Source organism: Danio rerio, chromosome 20 (genome assembly GCF_052040795.2).
Source record: "Danio rerio strain M-AB ecotype USA chromosome 20, GRCz13ab, whole genome shotgun sequence".
NCBI lineage: Eukaryota > Metazoa > Chordata > Actinopteri > Cypriniformes > Danionidae > Danio > Danio rerio.
Window position 1 is genome coordinate 53,782,501 of NC_141040.1, and position 18,110 is coordinate 53,800,610.

General features: G+C 37.1%; 3 protein-coding genes and 1 long non-coding RNA gene across 19 annotated transcripts in view; 1 reads left to right on the plus strand and 3 right to left on the minus strand.

Annotated features, from left to right (window-relative positions):
• The window catches only part of col12a1b (collagen, type XII, alpha 1b), a 243,441-nt gene extending 240,912 nt beyond the window's left edge, over nt 1-2,529 (minus strand). For all 14 annotated transcript variants that reach the window (XM_087298610.1, XM_087298613.1, XM_087298609.1 and 11 more), the window contains exons 1-2: nt 2,347-2,529; nt 269-372 (exon numbers count right to left, since the gene is read on the minus strand). In XM_087298610.1, the coding sequence (XP_087154736.1) occupies nt 269-338 (70 nt within the window). In that variant the 5' untranslated portion in view covers nt 339-372; nt 2,347-2,529. The remainder of the gene's footprint in view (nt 1-268; nt 373-2,346) is intronic.
• A 1,261-nt stretch (nt 2,530-3,790) lies between these two features.
• Nucleotides 3,791-8,533, plus strand: LOC147839497 (uncharacterized). The gene is made up of 3 exons (XR_015519195.1): nt 3,791-4,867; nt 4,904-6,350; nt 6,396-8,533. It is a non-coding gene; the product is annotated as an uncharacterized LOC147839497 (long non-coding RNA).
• Nucleotides 7,509-14,713, minus strand: cox7a2b (cytochrome c oxidase subunit 7A2b). Its single transcript, NM_001386377.1, is given in 4 exon segments — nt 7,509-7,754; nt 10,779-10,863; nt 13,112-13,201; nt 14,565-14,713. Coding segments are annotated over 4 exon segments (252 nt in total). The 5' UTR covers nt 14,583-14,713; the 3' UTR covers nt 7,509-7,695.
• Nucleotides 14,714-16,109: 1,396 nt separating this feature from the next.
• The window catches only part of filip1b (filamin A interacting protein 1b), a 105,151-nt gene continuing 103,150 nt past the window's right edge, over nt 16,110-18,110 (minus strand). For all 3 annotated transcript variants that reach the window (XM_087298672.1, XM_087298671.1, XM_087298675.1), the window contains one exon: nt 16,110-17,973. In XM_087298672.1, coding sequence (XP_087154798.1) covers nt 17,936-17,973 — 38 coding nt within the window. In that variant the 3' untranslated portion in view covers nt 16,110-17,935. The remainder of the gene's footprint in view (nt 17,974-18,110) is intronic.

An 18,110-nucleotide genomic window follows, 5' to 3' on the forward strand; every position in this document is an offset into this window, starting at 1 on the left:
TAGTGTCTAAAAAGAGACATTACACATATCAATGCAAATGAGGAATTATTTGGCTCCAGTCCTTTTGTTCATTCCTTGAACAAAGGCAATGAAAAATAATGTAAGCACTTAATATAATGGGCATCTATTACAGTAAAGTCGATATTTATAGAGTTTAAAACAGAAATCAGACTATGATCTAAACTGTTGGAAGAAAGTGGTTTAATTTACTGTAATTGGATGAATGGAAAGGCATTTGTTGGCTTTTTTTTTTTTTTTTTTTTTTTACCTTGGGCTCTCACTGATGTCAGTGCTGCGAGTGTAAAGAGAGCCACCGCTGCCAAATGCCTGACCGACATCTTCACCCCGGTATCAGCAGAACATCAATCAAATCTGAAAATTCAAGCAGATTACACACAGACACACAGACACACAGACACACAAACACACACACACACACACACACACACACACACACACACACACACACACACACACACACACACACACACACACACACACACACACACACACACACACACACACACACACACACAGCTCACAAATCAAGGGGAAAATACATGCTCCACTCCAGCATTGAGAGATCTCAATTAAATCTGATTTTAATTATATTTTCATACAAAATCCCAGCTGCTTCTTTGGTCAGAGAAGAAAAGTTTTTTTTTCCTTGGTTAAGACTCTAATAATTTTGGAAAATATTAATAAAAAGGGGGATTAATTAAAATAATTCACTGTGCGGTTATTAGAAAGAACATTTTAGTTCAACTGTAAAAACAATTATAGGCTGCATATGCTTTATGTCATCGCAAACCCTGCTGATTCATCAGTTTAACATTGGAAACTGTGAGTTCATAGACTATATGGGATTGTCTGGAAAGCTGCCTGGTTTAGGATCCTGCATGGTAGGGATGGAAAAACATCTGCAGGGCTTCTGCGCCCCCTGTTGAGCCTGGACAAATTCAGACTTTACATGCACTGTAAAACCCAAAAAGTTAAGGTAACTCAAACCATTTGAGGAAACCGATTGCAACAAACACTTTAAGTTTAAAAACTAATCCTAATCAGAACTGTGAAATTAATCCATTTGAGTAAACGAAGCAATCTGAGCACAGTAAAACCCAATAAATGAAGAGAACTCAAACCAACTGAGTACTGTAAAATCTGATAAGTTAAGGCAACTCAAACTGTTTGAGGAAATCGATTGCAACAAACCAAACTATATGAGTACTGTGAACTTACTAAATTTAAGTTGAAGTAAAGAGGTGTTTAATTACCTCATTATCTTCAACACTAAGTCAAAACTCTTTTTTTAAAATAAGTAGAATTAATTTTCAGTCAATGTTGAGTACACATTTTAATTGATAAAGTTTACTGTTGGGTTTTGCAGTGTATATATATTTAGGCTTAGTGATTAACTCAATAATCCGCCTCCAAACTTTGCAATGGTGTTGTCTATGATAGCACACTTATTACCAACATCAGAACAAGCAGCTTGTAAAAAAACAGCACATTAGGTCAATAATGCCATGACATTTCATCTAAACACGTAAACTATTTTTTCCTTCATAATTAAGAGACAAACAACAAATTTGAAAAAAAAAAATGTGACTCAAAACCATTAAATAACTTGCAGAAACTAAATTCTACGCATGGTTATATTGATTTATTTACGTTCAAAATAAATAAATGGACATGCAAAGAGTGATCCAAACTTGTAATGAAACCTATTAGTCTACAGGCACGAATCACGATACTTCTTAAAGCTGTAATAGCGTAACGTCGCCAAAAAGGGTCAAGCAATGCCAAAATAAGCTTTAAAACTGATTAATATGGTGAAAACAGACTATTAATGATTTATAATTAGTATTAATATTATTTTGTTGATGATGTTCTTCTAAAACATGCTAAATGACTTGGTAGTTCCAATTAAAATGTGCATTTATACATTTACATAAAACTTTTCACCTCAAAATTGTGAAGATTTTACTAGCAGCTTCATTTCATCAGTATCACCATGAGTTAAATAACATGAAAAAATGCTCAACAGATGTCTTACAAGTGTTATGAATCTAATGTGGATTTCCCAACAATAGAAAATGAATCGGTTTTATAAAAAATAAACGCTCAGAGCACAATAACAGTGGTGGAAAAAGTGAAATCACCATTAAAACCTCTATGGAAAAAGTGATTGGAGCTCTTGAAAATGGGTCAGTGTGCTCACATTCATCATTTCACTTCATCTAAAAAAGTCTTATTTAAGTGTAGTTAACACATTCGTGTTGTTTATAATTGATGTAATCGGCATAAAACTAAATAAAACATAATAAACTCCACATGAACACTTACCAAACTTTCCGAAACCTCTCAATACATCACAAAACTGGTTAATGAATGATGGAGTTTTCGCCCAGATGTTCTCTATAAGTCGGGAAAAAAGCAGAAATTCTCCGTGATGCTGCAGTGATGGAGATGGAAATGAAGATGCGGGGTTGTTCGTCCACACCTCGTGAAGGCTTTTTCCAAATGCACGGGATCTCAGACTAGAAAGTGCTTCTTAACAGGGGGCTGATCCCGAACCCGGAGCTCTGACGTCACGGGCCCGTCTGATGGATGATGTGCTGGGATGCGCTGTTGGAAAAGTCGCGCATACTTTCGGCATTCCTGCAGGCTGTCACTCATCAATGTCGGGCTTTTAGCGTGGATGATGACACGGAATAGACACTCAGGACAAAGTTCAAAAGGAATCGCTTAAGTTACTCGGAATACTTACTTTGACTTTTGTGGATTTATGAAACAAGAAAAAGTTAATGAATAACACCGGAGGGATTGTGATTAACATTTGAAGATGTTAGACGATATTTTCAGGAAGGCGAACGTTTTCAAAGAAACATAGGTCATTTTCGAAGCTTAATTTCGGGAGATTTGTCTTGCGATTAGTGTCCACACACAACAAAACGATTTTACAGTTCTATCGCAGCTGTCCCGTCCGACAAGTAATGTATACGAAGTAGTTTTAAGCACAATTTCAATATCGTGACTGGAAGTTAACGAGAATTATTTATATTATTAACTTTCCCATTTATTGTATTTTATTAATGCCTACCCCAACCCTAACCCCAACTGTCACAGTAACGTAAAAACTATTGTTGTACCGAGGATTATTTTTGTTATCTATTAAATAGTATTTTTAATGTCTACCCCTAAACCCAGCAGTCACACTGTTAAAATATTAATTATTGTTGTATACAGTATTGCACAACAGATGTGCATATCCACAGCTGTATGCGCCATTTTGGAAGCACAGACTGAGGAGATTTATCTTGCGATTTGTCAAGAAAAAAAAATTTTTTTTTTACGGTTTTCCTAGCACAGCAAACCCGACCGACAAGTAATATTCAGACAAAGTCGTTGTAAGCACAATTTCAATATCGTGACTCTGGAAAAAGCGATAAACATAAAATTGGTATCGTAATTGAACGTTCCGGAAAATGCTGAGGCGGCTGGTTGCTAAGGTAACCTCTTCATGTCAAGGGTAGTATATGTGAGTTGTTGCTACATCAGATGCAGTTGCAGCTGGAAGTTAACGAGAATTATTTATATTATTTATTAAATTTCCCATTTATTTTATTTTATTAATGTATACTCCCAACCTTAATGTATAAGCCCAACCTTCACAGTAACGTAAAAAACATAGTTGTACCAAGTATTTTGTCATTTAATAAATTATATTTTTTAACGTCTACCCTAACCCTAATATAACCTAATAATATACCCTAGTAACCTAATATATACCTTAAACACACAAAATACTAAATAAATCATCATATGTACACATGTAGTGCATGTATAACTAGCACCTGAATGCTTAAATTGCATTTATGTGTATATGTAGCCCTCTAGTGGTCAAACCGAGCAGCACACAAAGGGAACGAAGATGTCCAACAAACCAATACTCAAATCTAAACTACACCCATGATCTCAAGCCATAAAAGAGCAGTTTTCTGTTACTCATTTGATGAATAAATATTTAGACATTTAAAAACACATGGATGCCAACCGGGAGTCATGGTAGTTTGAGTTTTGCTCATTAAGTTTATTAGTTGTTTTTGCAGAGTTCAAGACTGTTTAATTGGACCATTATCTCATTTCTCATTATTAAAGAGGAACAGCAAACAGACCCATTCATCAAGGGAAAGGCTGAACTTCTAATGCTCCTCGTAGATTTCTTTCAGAATTAATGATCTGTGCTTTATAGTTTTATAATTAGCATGCGATTATTTGTATGCTTTTCTGGGTGTTTTTTCAGAGAGATGATTTGTATTGAGGCACAAAGGATATATTGTCCATAACACATGATATATATTTCCATAACTCAATAATTTCCATAACTCAGAACACCAATGGTGAGGCATGCTGTATTGAGCTCAATCGCTCCTGTGTGTGTCTTTGATGTATATTATACATGCATTTGGAAATGTTCTCATTTGCCTTGAGAACACAAGTTTTAGTTTTGAAGTACTAAAGGGAAGCGCACATTGCTGTTTGTTTCCTGGGAACCGATGAAGATATCCAAGAAATAGACAGTATCAAAAACATACTTCTGAACGCGGCATGGTGAGTCACAAACACGCTTCATTAATTAAGCCTAACTTCAGACATTACACTTTTAAAAGGAAAAAAAAAATCTGTTCTTCGTTTCTCAATGAGAAGAATATCACATACAAGAAATGCCTAAAATGCGACTATAAAACTTTAAAATTCCTAGAAACCAGAAAACACCATTTTTTTATTAAAGGGAGCCTATTATACCCCTTTATGAGATGTAAAATAAGTCTCTGATGTCCATAGTGTGTGTGTGTGTGTGTGTGTGTGTGTGTGTGTGTGTGTGTGTGTGTGTGTGTAGAGACTCAGTGTAAAATACCCGACAAATAAAGTTTTATAACTCTTTGAATCTGACCCTTTCAGACTTTGATCCTAATTGCGCAATTCTGGTGACTGTCACTTTAAATTTAAAAGAGATTGTGCTCTTTTCAAAAGACAGTGGAATTTACAGTTGCCCATGTGTCAGCATAGTGGCAGATTAAAAAAGATTCAAGACTAACGTTCTATGCTAATGAGGGTGAAATCATCACTAATAGGCAGGGCTTTCCCCCATGATGACCCCATATACTGTAAAAGATATGGACATAGTATCCGTGACGTTACCCATAGGTTTCTGAACAATGCAAAAGAAGCTACAAGTAGGCGTGGCCAATCGTACCCACGGCAGGATACCAAACAAGAGCAAAAAGGCAGAGTGAGCGGAGCTACAGACACCTGCTGGCATTTTGTTTGGACCTGGCTTAGAAAGACTTTTCTATGGGAGAACGCTTAATACTTTATTGCCTGCGACTCGTTTGTGTTCTGACTGACCACATGTGCTTGGTTGTACACTATATCAATAAAGTGTTTGGACTTTTAAAAACACTGCTGTAATACACAGAGCCACTAAACATTTTACTTATGACGTTTTTTCTACAGGAGGAAAACGTGAATTACTTCCAAACACTTCAAATATAGTCTGTGTTAGTTAATGTAAGACTATTGATGAAATCCAGGCATAACACTGTATGACAACGCTATAGATGACTGTTCTAGAGCCTACAGCGAATCAATCTGCCAGATTCTGGAGTGCTTTACAGGTCTAAAGAAAATTATAATGATCTTAAATAAAACAAACACATTCATAGAGATGGTATACAAGTACATAATTTCACTCACCAGGGAAATGGAGGCAACTTGAACGGTTTGTGAGCACAATTAAGTGCACACAGCATGCCATATCATCTGGTAATTGTAGGAAATAATTCCAAAAGTCAACTGACTGTGTAAAGCCACATAAAACCAAATAAAAAGACGATGGCTGTGTCCGAAACCGCCTACTACTCATTAGGTACTGCATTTGAATTTAATCGTACTACTCGGCCATTAGAAAAGTGTGTTCTATACAGTATGAATGTGAAAAGTATGAATGGAATCCGGAGGTACTACATCCGCCATTTTGTCATGGTCACGTGACCTACCTGCATCAGTTGCGTCGCTTTACTTCCATTCATGAATTCGCTCGTGGGGCATCATGGGATAGCGCAGCTTGCATGGGATGCGCACTCCGAAATCTCGCCGGAAGTAGTAAGTCATCCGGGTACTTCTCGCATACTGATTTTCGAATTCTATGAATTCGGACATACTACTCGGCTCGCATACTGATTTTGGCATACTATATAGTATGAAAGTATGCGGTTTCGGACGCAGCCAAAGTATATGCCGAGTTCAGCGGCTAATCAGCCGGAATTAGCTGAGATGACAAGACAGTGAGCAGCGAGACCTTGCTGTCACTTAAGTGGCCACGCTCTTAGTTATGCAAACTTAATATAACATAATAAATACAAAACAGATAAGTTATAAAAAAATAAAATTCACCCCCTTCACAGTTGTCATGAAGGGTAATCGTAGCTATATGCACCAAAGCCATCTTTTGTACCAGGCTGTAAACATGTTTTTATCAGCTGTAAAAATGGACAATTTCCCATTGCAGTCAGAAATCACCTGGACTTCCTGTAGCCAGCCTCCCAAGGCGAGTCGATGAATTGCAGTTTTAGTTACTTCCGTATTGGCTTCCCGAGGGAGAGCGGGAGGTTGCCGCTTGGATGACACATACAAAGAGAGAATGTCAATCAAAGTGTTTTTGCAGAATGTTTTAGTAGAGTGTGATTATAAATAATAAAATTAATAGATATTTACCAGGAAAAGGTGGCTTGCCATCTTCAGGTTGGAGGAAAGTCTTTATCCCAGGTGGAGGAGTTTTTGTTCAAGAGTGAAGAATGGATGGAGCGTGAGATTGACAGGCAGATTGGTGCAGCGGCAGCAGTAATGTGATTGATGTATAGGTCTGTTGTGGTAAAGTAGGAGCTGAGCCGAAAGGTAAAGCTCTAGATTCACTGGTCAATCTACGTTCCTACTCTCAGCTATAGTCATGAGCTTTGGGTCATGACTAAAAGGACAAGATCTCGGATATAAGCGGCCAAAATGAGTTTCCTTAGCAGGGTGGCAGAGCGCACCCTTATAGAGGTCTGTGACCTGGGAGGAGCTCGAAGTAGAGCCGCTGCTTCTCCACATCGAGAGCAGTCAGGTGAGGTGGCTTGGGCATCTGTTTCGGATGCCTCTTGGAGGCCTATCTAGGGAGGTTTTCCAGGCATTTCCCACCTGAAGGATGCCTTGGGGTAGACCCAGGGACTGTGTGTCTCAGCTGGCCTGGAAATGCTTCGGAATCCCACCTAAAGAGCTGGAGGAAGTGTCTTGGGAGAGGAAGTCTGAAGTTCTGAGACCGCTGTCCTTGCGGCCCGGATAAGAAAATGAATGACTGAACATTTTTACTATTAGAAGTGGGTTATATTCACAGACTGTTCCCACACAACTGTTTCAAAAGTGATTTTTGAACAATAGGTCCCTTTTAAAAAAACAAATGCACATTTTTCTTATTGCAAAATAAGATTTTTATTATTTTAATACTAGTTTTTTTGCAATCATCACGGAGTAAAATAAAACAATCACGATATTTCTGTTCATAACAGCCACAGGTTACTAAATCACATTGGTCCCTTCTACCTATGAAATTAAGGAAAAAATATATTGTCTATGCGTATTATTCGTCAAACATCAGGCTTTCTTCTGAGGAACAGCTGCCTTCAATAGTTCATATATGACGCACACCGTTCCTGAAACACAGACATGAATGAATTGTGATTAGTTTATTAGGGTATGGCTTATTAAAAAGTAATGGAGTTTTTTTCTGCACAATATCTGTTAAATGCTGTTAAATCAGTTGCATTTGAAATAATTATTTTTAATATAATAAATTTATACCCTTTTCAAATGCTCCATTGTTTTTAATTTGTCATTTGCAAAGCTTAATGGGATTGTAGCTCATAGTAAGTTAATGGGCTTAATATGCATAGCTAATATGGTTTCCATATCCTGGACCAGGCCGTATCCTGAGCAGCTACTGTGGTGGTCATGGAGGAGTGGAGCGCACAAGACTGATTCCTGTGATGATCCAGGAACTGACGAGTCTTCGCTGAGGTTCAGCTTCCTGCCTCCGGAGCCTAGACTGCAGCTCTGCACAAGACGTTAGGCCAGTGAAGAAATGGCCGTGCCCAACTGAGCCTGGTTTCTCTTGAGGTTTTTTTTATTCTTCACTTTCGCCAAATGGTGAAGTTTTTTCCTCGCTGCTGTCGCCACTGGCTTGCATGGTTCGGGGTCTGTAGAGCTGCGCATCGATGGATTGCTTTTCAGTGTTTGGACTCTAAGCATTGATTATTAAACCACACTGAACTGAGCAAAACTGAACTGAACTTAAACTCTGAAAACTAAACTGACACTGTTTCAATTTACTATGATCTTATATGTGAAGCTGCTTTGACACAATCTACATTGTAAAAGCGCTGTACAAATAAAGGTAAATTGAATAATGTTTTTCAGCCATTGATAAACTTCCAGTAAGGGTTTATGCGACTATTTTATTTCAATTTCATACAGTTCCTTTTTACAGCATTGATGTTGTAATGTAATTAAAATACAATTAGTTAAACAGACTTATGCCCCATTCACACGGGGCGTCAGAGTCAACGCTTCCCATTCACTTTGAATGGGTGACGTCAGGCGTTGCCGAACTGCATTGTGGATCCGTCGGCGGCGCTTTAGAGGCTTTGCTCGCTGCAGAAGTTGGGACTAGCTCAACTTTTCAAGCGCCGACAGAACCATCAGCGAATCAGATCGCTGTATGCAAATACACAAGCTAGACAGTAGCCTATTGCTGACTGAATTTCATTGTCTGACACTTCCATGACGATCGCTTCAGCCCTAACTTCAGACACGCCTTCAGGCAAGTGTTGACGCTAAAGCCCCTTGTGAATGAGGCGTTAAGCATTCATTGAGTTGTTCAAGCTTAAAATGAGATGAAAAACGCAAGCGCCATCACGAGCAGTAGGCTAGCGCAGAAACTCCATTGACAATATGTAAGTAAGATACATTTCCATGTTTTAAAGTCATGGCGTGAAATTTAATTCAGTGCTTCTTGTCCAGGCAGAGAAAGACTTTCAGGGGCGAACTGGGACAAAAATTCAGCCCTGGCACTGAAGCAACACCTGCCCACATTACCATACAGACACAGCCCCACCAACAGACACGTACAATCACTACTGATATTAGTGTACAGATGGTGAAAAAATATAAGCAGTACCATAAGTAATAGATATTTAAACATGTAATGTATGTGAGTGGAACCAAAGCAACCCGTTGTCATTCTCTGCACCTCTACCTAAGGATTAAATGTTTTAATGTAATGTTTTACCTAATGTATTCAGAGTTCACTACAAGTGCTTACAGTACTACGAGTACTATGGCTAAAGCTATAGGTTCTTTTACATGATGGATACATACAGCAGCTATACAGCAGTCTGTATAGGCTAAATCCCAATTTATTTGCTGATAATGACATTTTAAAATGTACGGAAGTTCTACGCTAAGCTTAGTGTTAAGCACAGTGTAGGTTACTGTCAGAAGTATTGTGAATGGTGTTATGATTACTTCGTATATTTTAGTATAATGACTTAGAAGTATATTTTCTGTTTTATGACCTACTCTATCGTGCTACTGTCCTCCATTGCAGCAGCCAAATTAAAAATTTAAGAATATTTCAGCATCTGATTTCAGAGCCCCTTTTTTTTTTTTTTTTTTTGCTTTCTTGGAGCTTTTCGGCATTGCTTTTCCTTTTTTTACGGCCATCTCTCACAATTAGCTTATGCTGCACTTACAGTTTGTTTGACATTCTTGCCAGATTTCGATTAAGTTCGCATAACCTGGGATTGGGTCAGCAGCTCTCAAAATCAGCCGGCCCTCACCGATCAGGTTAAATGCTTAACATCTAATTATTATTATAATTATTATTAATATTACTATTATCATCATCATCATCATAATATTCCCATCTTTCAAGAGATAAAAGCTGCCTGCATGTAAAGACAATACATATTAAATAAATAAATAAATAAATACATAAAAACGGCCCACATTGTAAAAATGGTCCAGCCCTTCTTTTGCCAGATGGCCAATCCGCCCCTGATGACTTTATATAGTATGTCAATCAGGCAGTGAAGATCACTGATTATTAAAAACAAAAAAACAGATCTTAAACGTGGCGATTTTATAATGGCACGACAGTTCACCGGAAGCGTTTGGGCTGGCTAGTTAAATTTAAAATTGTGTGTGCATCTACCCTATTGAAGTTCACAGTGTCCTACAATTGTTCGACTGTCAAATATTTCACTTCAAATCATAAATAATAGTGTTGTGATTCTCGCAGCTGTAGAGTTTTGTTCAACATAAATATAAGACTTCAACAAAATCATACACAGTACTATCAAATAATCTCTAAGCCAGTGTTTCTCAACCACGTTTCTTGAGGAGCAACAGCACTGCATGTTTTGGATGTCTCCTCTGTCTGTGACACCCATTACAGGTCTTTCAGTCTCTGTTAATGATCTGAATCAGGTGTGTTTGGTTAAGGAGACATGGGGAAAAAAAGTGTAGTGCTGGTGGTCCTCCAGGAACATGGTTGAGAAACACTGCTCTAAACTCTAAAAAGGTCTGCGTTTAAAGATTTATATCATTTTAATGGAGAATAAAATAAAAATCACTGAAAGCACACTATCAATTTTAAACAATGCCCTGTAGTAACCTACCCACAACTGTGAGACTCATAGTTGCCCGGTACAGAACAGCATCCCCGACTCCTCCTTTCAGATGAACTGGAACCCCGTTGGCCTCCTAAATAAGAAACATAAACAAACATTTTTATTAGCACACATAAAACATTAAAACACAAACATGTGTGATGAGGGGAAATAAAGTGTTCTGAGCACAAACACATGACACGGTTAGGCCTGTAATATGCATACAGACTATTAGTAAAGCTGTCAGTAGTCGAATTTTGCACTTTTGAGAGACTTTGGCTAAATCCTAATTCTATTTTTGTACCTCAAAATTTACCCCTAAGAAATGGGACAGCACTACAACACCTGCAGACATCACCAGATTTCATTGCAAGCTCTTGCATCTAATGAGATCGACAATGGTGACTGTTGTAGTTATTCCAGCTGTGTTATTTTTTTGTATTTATCTTCAGAAAATCACTGAAGGCAACAATATCATGTTATTATAACAATATAATGTGGCAATTAGCTTTTGTCTGTACTGTGCATTTACACCATGGTCAAATTCATCTATATAAACACACCAAAAACAACATTAACGTTATAACAGACACTGTAAAAAGCTCATTCCCAGCCAGTTGACTTTTCTGACAGGGTATTCGAGTGTCCTCGAGCGACAGATGTGAACGTATGTTGCGGGACTACTAAACAGGGTCTCTGCAGATATCATAATGTCATATTTAAGACCTTTTAAAGACCATTAAGTATTAAGTTTAAGACCTATATCGCAATATCAAAAACATGCGAGAGAAAATGTAAAAGCACAAAATTAGGGGTAAAATAAAGTTATTTAAATTGAAAAGTAGTAAAGTCAGGTTAAATGCACCATTGAACTACAGAAAAAACAAACATCTTAATGCAGATTTATACTTTCACCTGGCACCGCATCGCACAACTCACGAAACGGATTAAGGCTTTTATATATATTTGTATGCATATTGACACGTTCACCATTGAGATTTTTTTTTTTTTTAAATGACAGGGGGCGGTCCAAAAAAACAGAAAGTAAAATCAGACGAATAAAAAGATAATCATTATCATTGAAGATGTTTTTAGGGGCCTCTTTTTTGTTGTTTTAACAAACTTATCCCTCAGGTTTTTCCAGAGTTTTACAAAAACTTTCCTCCTTTCCCATGGCTGTTGCAATTTCTAGCCAATAATTATTGGTCATTCTGGCAAGCAGAAATGTAACTGTGAAAGAAAATAGGTAAAAACTTGATTAGGTATTATAGCCTACTGTACTATTCACTCTTCAAATAAATCCCACTATCAATCCCATTTTATCACTAAAATAAAAAGTGAACTAGTGTCTGCTGTACAGTGTTTTGTAAAGTACAGTGAAGTACTTCAATTACTCTGTTGTGGTAATACTATAGTTGCTATGGTAACACAACAAGCGTATTAAAAACAAACTACCCAGTGCTTTAGTTTTTTATTACAAAATAGGGTATATTTTTCTACAATTCAACACACTTTACTGTAGTAAAACTACACTGCATTTCATTTTAACAGTTCACTATTCTTAATACTACACAGTATGCTGAAGCATCTCTGGAGAGCAAAAGCACGAAAGGAGTCAGACGGAGCGAGAGCAGATCATTCGCATGTGAGCAGCCAGTGTTTTGAGAGCTCGCTAGCAGTTTTGTCCATGAACAATGGAAACCTGCGCGTGAGCAGAGATTCTCTCTCTCGTATTACAGCGCTCCCGACTTATAAAACTGCGCTTGCGACATTTGTAAGTGAAATAACGGCATACTCTGCCAGCCGAAATCATGTCGCACGCACTCAAAGCGAACTTCCGCAAACACAGCGATGATGTCAGATTCTCCGCGTGCTCTGAGTTTAATATCAGAAAGCTGATTGGCTATTGCAAGTTGACCTTTTTGTAGTTGTAACACCGCAAATTACTGAATAAAGTAATAAAGAACTACAACACCCCAAAAACCTAGCAACAACAACAAAAATAATTTAAATGAGCATTAGATGTAGCGTTACATGGACATCGCAAAAATAAGACCTGTGCAAAAATATTTAAAACCTAGAACAGCAAATTTAAGACTTTTTAAAGCCATAAATTTCGATTTTTTCATTTAAGACTTTTTAAGATCCCGCGGGGACCCTGCTAAACAGGAGTTATTATTAGGGATTATAGGTAGCCACATTTAGCGTTTTTTAATAAAAAGCATGACGTTAAACACGACCGATGTTATGACTGTGTTGAAACGTAAGCTTGTTTGTTGTAAAAATTCTGGGATTGGGCCTTTAAGGGATTATAATTTAATCACATAAGAGTGAAGACATACCTGAAACAGCTTCTGTTTGTCGGGTACCTTGTTGGCCATGTGCCTGCGGACGGTGCTGGAGATCTGCCTTCTGGAAACCTGCTGAAGGGTCTGATGGAGAATAAAAAAATACTTAGAAATACTGTAAAACAAAATGACTCAAACAACATTAATGTCTAGATTAAAAAAACTGTGTTGGCTGTGTTCTATTCCCAGTTATCCCCCCTATGCTCTATCCGTTTAGAATATTCTAACATTTAAACTTGGAATGATTAAAAATAAAAAACGCATTAAAGTCATCTCTCCTAGGTGTAATTTGCTTTCAAAGTATTTTTACAGTTCAGTTTTAGCGATCTTCATGTTTACAATTGTGCTCCCTTCGCAGTGCACTTTGAAAACATTGATTTCATTTTGAACACAGCCTCATGGCGAAAGCTATAGGTGACCAATTATGTAAAAGCAGAATGTAAGTTATGTCTTTAAAGCTTGTGAAAACAAAAAACCCAGCATACGTTAATTATTTTAACTTATAGTAGGTTATTTATCAAGTATCTGTACTGTATATGACATGGGCCTGCTGGTTAGCACATTTCCGCAGTGGTTTGCATGTGTCAAATTGTAAAAGTATGAACGAAGTATGAATTTTTTAGGCTCACATAATATTTTTAAGGACTATTTTACATACAATTTTGTCATTAGATCAAATGTATGTATCTGCAAATCCCAAAGGAATCTCTTTACTCACTTCAATGTTCAGTTTTTATTACAATTGTTTTCAAATCAGCAGTTTGTGATGTTTTTTGCGTTTGTATGAAATTGATTTATTATTATTATTAGGCTACTTAAATTAGCATTTCAACTGCAAACATTTCAAAATTCAAATGTGCTGTTTGCATTGGGCTAAAGTTGGCTTTATAATCGCACATTCGTTCATTTGAATGAAAGTTGGGTCTAAAGTCACATGCAATTAACACAATTTACCTGAATGTAAAGAATGTTAATGGCTGCTAATATATAATATGATAATATGATAATATGATTCCCCTATTCAAAATTTCAATATTCAATATTTGGAAGGTGAAAGTCCAAATGTGCGAATATAAGTCATACTTTGCCATACCTCAGTTTGTTTACATATGTGGGCAGAAAGAAGCGTAAAGTATACAATGTACAAGCCTTTAATAAACATAAAAACGCTCTAAACCAGAAGAACATCTGTCAACAGTCCTATATAAAGCACTAAACGTCATTAATAATCATATTCACAGTTGTATCTCATGTTCAGATTTTCACTTTGTTTGTAGACGTGCAAAACGCCAAACTCCTCATGACTCCCGCTTTCACTTCTCCTAACGTTACCTCAAAACTCGGCATAAACAGTAACTTTTGATGTCGAACCAACCCCAATGCTTTGAGAATCATTTATAAATCACAATATTAATATTAAACAATGCAGAAATGTTGTTATAATTACCAGAAAGTGTTGAAACATTTTCACAAAGTGGCTGACTGAAGTTTCAGGACTGAAGCGGCGTGACTGAGAGAAAGAGTGCGACGGTCGCCACCTGCTGTTCAGGAGAAGAACTGCTCGGGTTTATTTATCACCTTATCCGCGTCAGACACAAACTGAACACAATTTACAACAAAATCGTAAGTCCAAGGTATTTGGAAAAGTAAATAAAACAATAAAAAGCCTATTTACTATGTTAATAAAGACTTTTTATTTTTTTCACTTGCTATTTTAAAATGCCTTGGATTTTGTTGTTTATGAATCCCTTATTTAAATTAAGAGCACAGGCTCATTATTTACCCCTGAATAACTTTTTGTTTTATTTTGGAGTTTAAACACAATTCACATTCATACATGTGTTACAAAAAGTTTCCTCAATGATACAATGAACAAAGTCAGAACTGGACAGGAAGTTCAGGAAAGACTTGTGCTAATGCTAACGCTACATAATGCTGTCAGATTGACTAGTGCATGAACTGATACTGAAATACATAGTGAAAAACATAGTTTTTACTAAAGTTAAATGGTCTGCATTAATATAACCAATAGTTTTACAAAAACGTATAAAGTAATTTGTTTAGCTCAAATTCAAAATAGATCAGTACTCGTTGCCAACTCTCACGCATTTGGCATGAGAGTCACACAATTGACCGTATATGTGAGTCTGGTCTAAGACAACACACAACAGAAGATTTATTAAAACATATTTTTTGTGTACAATAATATCTATAGAATTTCATTCTAATGCAATACAATTTAATTTATTCATTTTCCTTCAGCTTAGTCTCTATTTCAGAGGTAGCCACAGTGGAATGAACCTCCAACTGTCCCGTTTACACACACACTCTTACACTACAGCCAGATTAGTTCATCAATTCCCCTATAGCGCATGTGTTTTACGCAGCAGACGCCCTTCCAGCCGCAACCCATCTCTGGGAAAAAAGTATTTACCATTTATATATATATATATATATATGTGTGTGTGTGTGTGTGTGTGTGTGTGTGTATATATATATATATATATATATATATATATATATATATATATATATATATATATACACACACACACACACACACACACATATAAAAGGGGCGTGGCTTTGTGGGGGCGTGGCTTGAGTCATAAAGGCGGGACAAAAATTCTCACTCCAAGCTATAACCAAAAGTTGGCAGCCCTGCAGTACTTTATTGAATAGTTAAAAAAACCCTATATTATTTACTATAGAAACTGTATTTATTTGTTTTTGTTATTCACGTAAACAAGTTCATAAATGTTTGGTCTTTTTCTTTATCTCTTCACAGCACATTAGCTTGGACAGGACCCTAAAAGTGCAATTAGTAATAAAACTGATCTCATGCTAACATAGCCGATAATCTTTCCTAAAAACTGAACAGTTTGTGGTGTAAAATATAACACACCCAGATGCTCAAACAGACAGACAAGCAGAAAGACAGACATGGTAGACAGACAGACAGTAAATAATAATAAATAAGAATAATAATACAGAGGATTTAGGGTGCTTTTATTTTATAATTTAGACATATCTGAAAAGAGAGAGCGACAAGGTGAGCTATCAAGTTGAGGTGAGTCTGGCCTGTGGAATCAGTCAGTTTTTTAAATCCAGAAACACAGCTGTAAGTTTCTTTGAAGGGCTCTTATTTTGTAATTGTGCACAAAGAAATAGAAGTTAACAAAATGAAAACATTTAGATGCATTTCAAAACAGTACAAACTGATAAATTGTTCAAAATAAGAATGTAGATATATTTTATGATTTGATATAGACTGGGGTGAAACATTTACTCTTACAACACACCTCTTTTCGCATGGCTTAACTTCTGGTGTTCTGTTTGTCTTCTTTCACTCAAACTTTCTTTACCAGCAGCAGCAACCTGTATGCTTCTTCTTCTGATGTTTAGTGGCAATAGGCAAGCCAACGTTGCAACACAGGCTCACTTTGAAAAAGTAGCCCTACATACATTTCTGGAGATCATGAATTATGTAGCCAGAGCTACGTATGGCTGCATTTCATCTTTAAAACGAACGATACGGGTCAGTATGACGCAAATCATTTTCGTGCTACCAACTGACCGCTTACCTTCATAAGGACGGCTTTCCCACTGTTACGTTTGCCCAGTAGCTCGACATGTACGCTGGCGGACTTGAGATGCAAAAAGGAGTTGACCATGACAACGTGGTTCGAGTCTGGTGAAGAACGGTTCCAGAAAGCAAGATAAGACAAGAACAGAAGCCAAAAAAATATATAAACAAGTAAATAACAAGGTGAGAAAGGGGTAAAACCTGAAAGCATGGTAAAATTAGCCAAGGGCTTTCCTTTTTCTGGATTGCTTTTGAAAACACTATCGGTTGGGTTTAGGGGTGGGCGGGTCAATCGGTGCTTTAGAAAACACTATTGATTGGGTTTGGGGAAAGAGGAAGGTGGGGGGATCGATTAGTCATTCTGTCAGTCAGTCGACTGCAGCCTCTGATGGATTTATGTGGGAACAGCAGACGCGAATGGCACTTGCGAGAGAAATTTGAGATCTGAAAAAGCGAAAAAAAAACCATACCTCCAGGGATATATTTTACTCTTTCCAGAAATGTAAATAGGGAGATGCAATCACAATGAGCCTGGGTTGCAAATTTTAGACGCACAACCACCAACTGTGCTGGAGAGTGGAGTGACAACGAGACAGGAAGAGAGAAAAAAATATTCTGCTTAAATTTCCTGTTTCTTTGAAAATTTTTATTTTTATTATTATACATTTTTCTATTGCCTAATATTAGTTCTAATGTCATCTTTTTCCCATCTGTATTTATCTTTATTTCCAGCATGTCTCTCTTTATTATATGCTCTACACTGTTCAATTGTTTCATTTTTCTCCACATGCTTCACTGACCGAAGCATCCCATATGCTTCACTCATCGATCTGCTGTTTGATTCACTGGAGTAATCCAGCCTGATCTCACGAGGAAACGTAAGTATTTTACGCTTTGTCAGTTTAGTGGCTAAATCGTACAAATTCATACGAGTTCAGTTGTATGAAAATGTGCGACAACTGTCATTGGGTGATGAGCAAATCGTACAAAATTGTATGAATTAGATCGTACGAATTCATACGAATTATCCACAAAATCAAAATGTTACGAATTGCCATGAGATTGCGTTGGAATAATCGGTGCATGCGTGCTTCATCTGTGCCGCCGCACGACAGATCCTCCTGCTTGAACTGGACTTGCGCCTGGTTTTATGGGTGCGTTTGAATGCAGGGCAGGTGTAGAGACCCTTCAGTCAGGCATATTATACGGAAATCATCCAAAACGCAGCCTTTTCAGCGCGGCTCTCGATTCACATGGAGGACAACATTCTCTGCGGATGAAAACAAGAAAAATGAGCTGGAAAAAAACCCACAACTTATTACATGGAAAGATTCACGTTCACTTTAAAGTCCAAGTGAACCAAAAGCTGCGACCATTTATTTTTTCGTATTGTGACAGTTCGTTGAG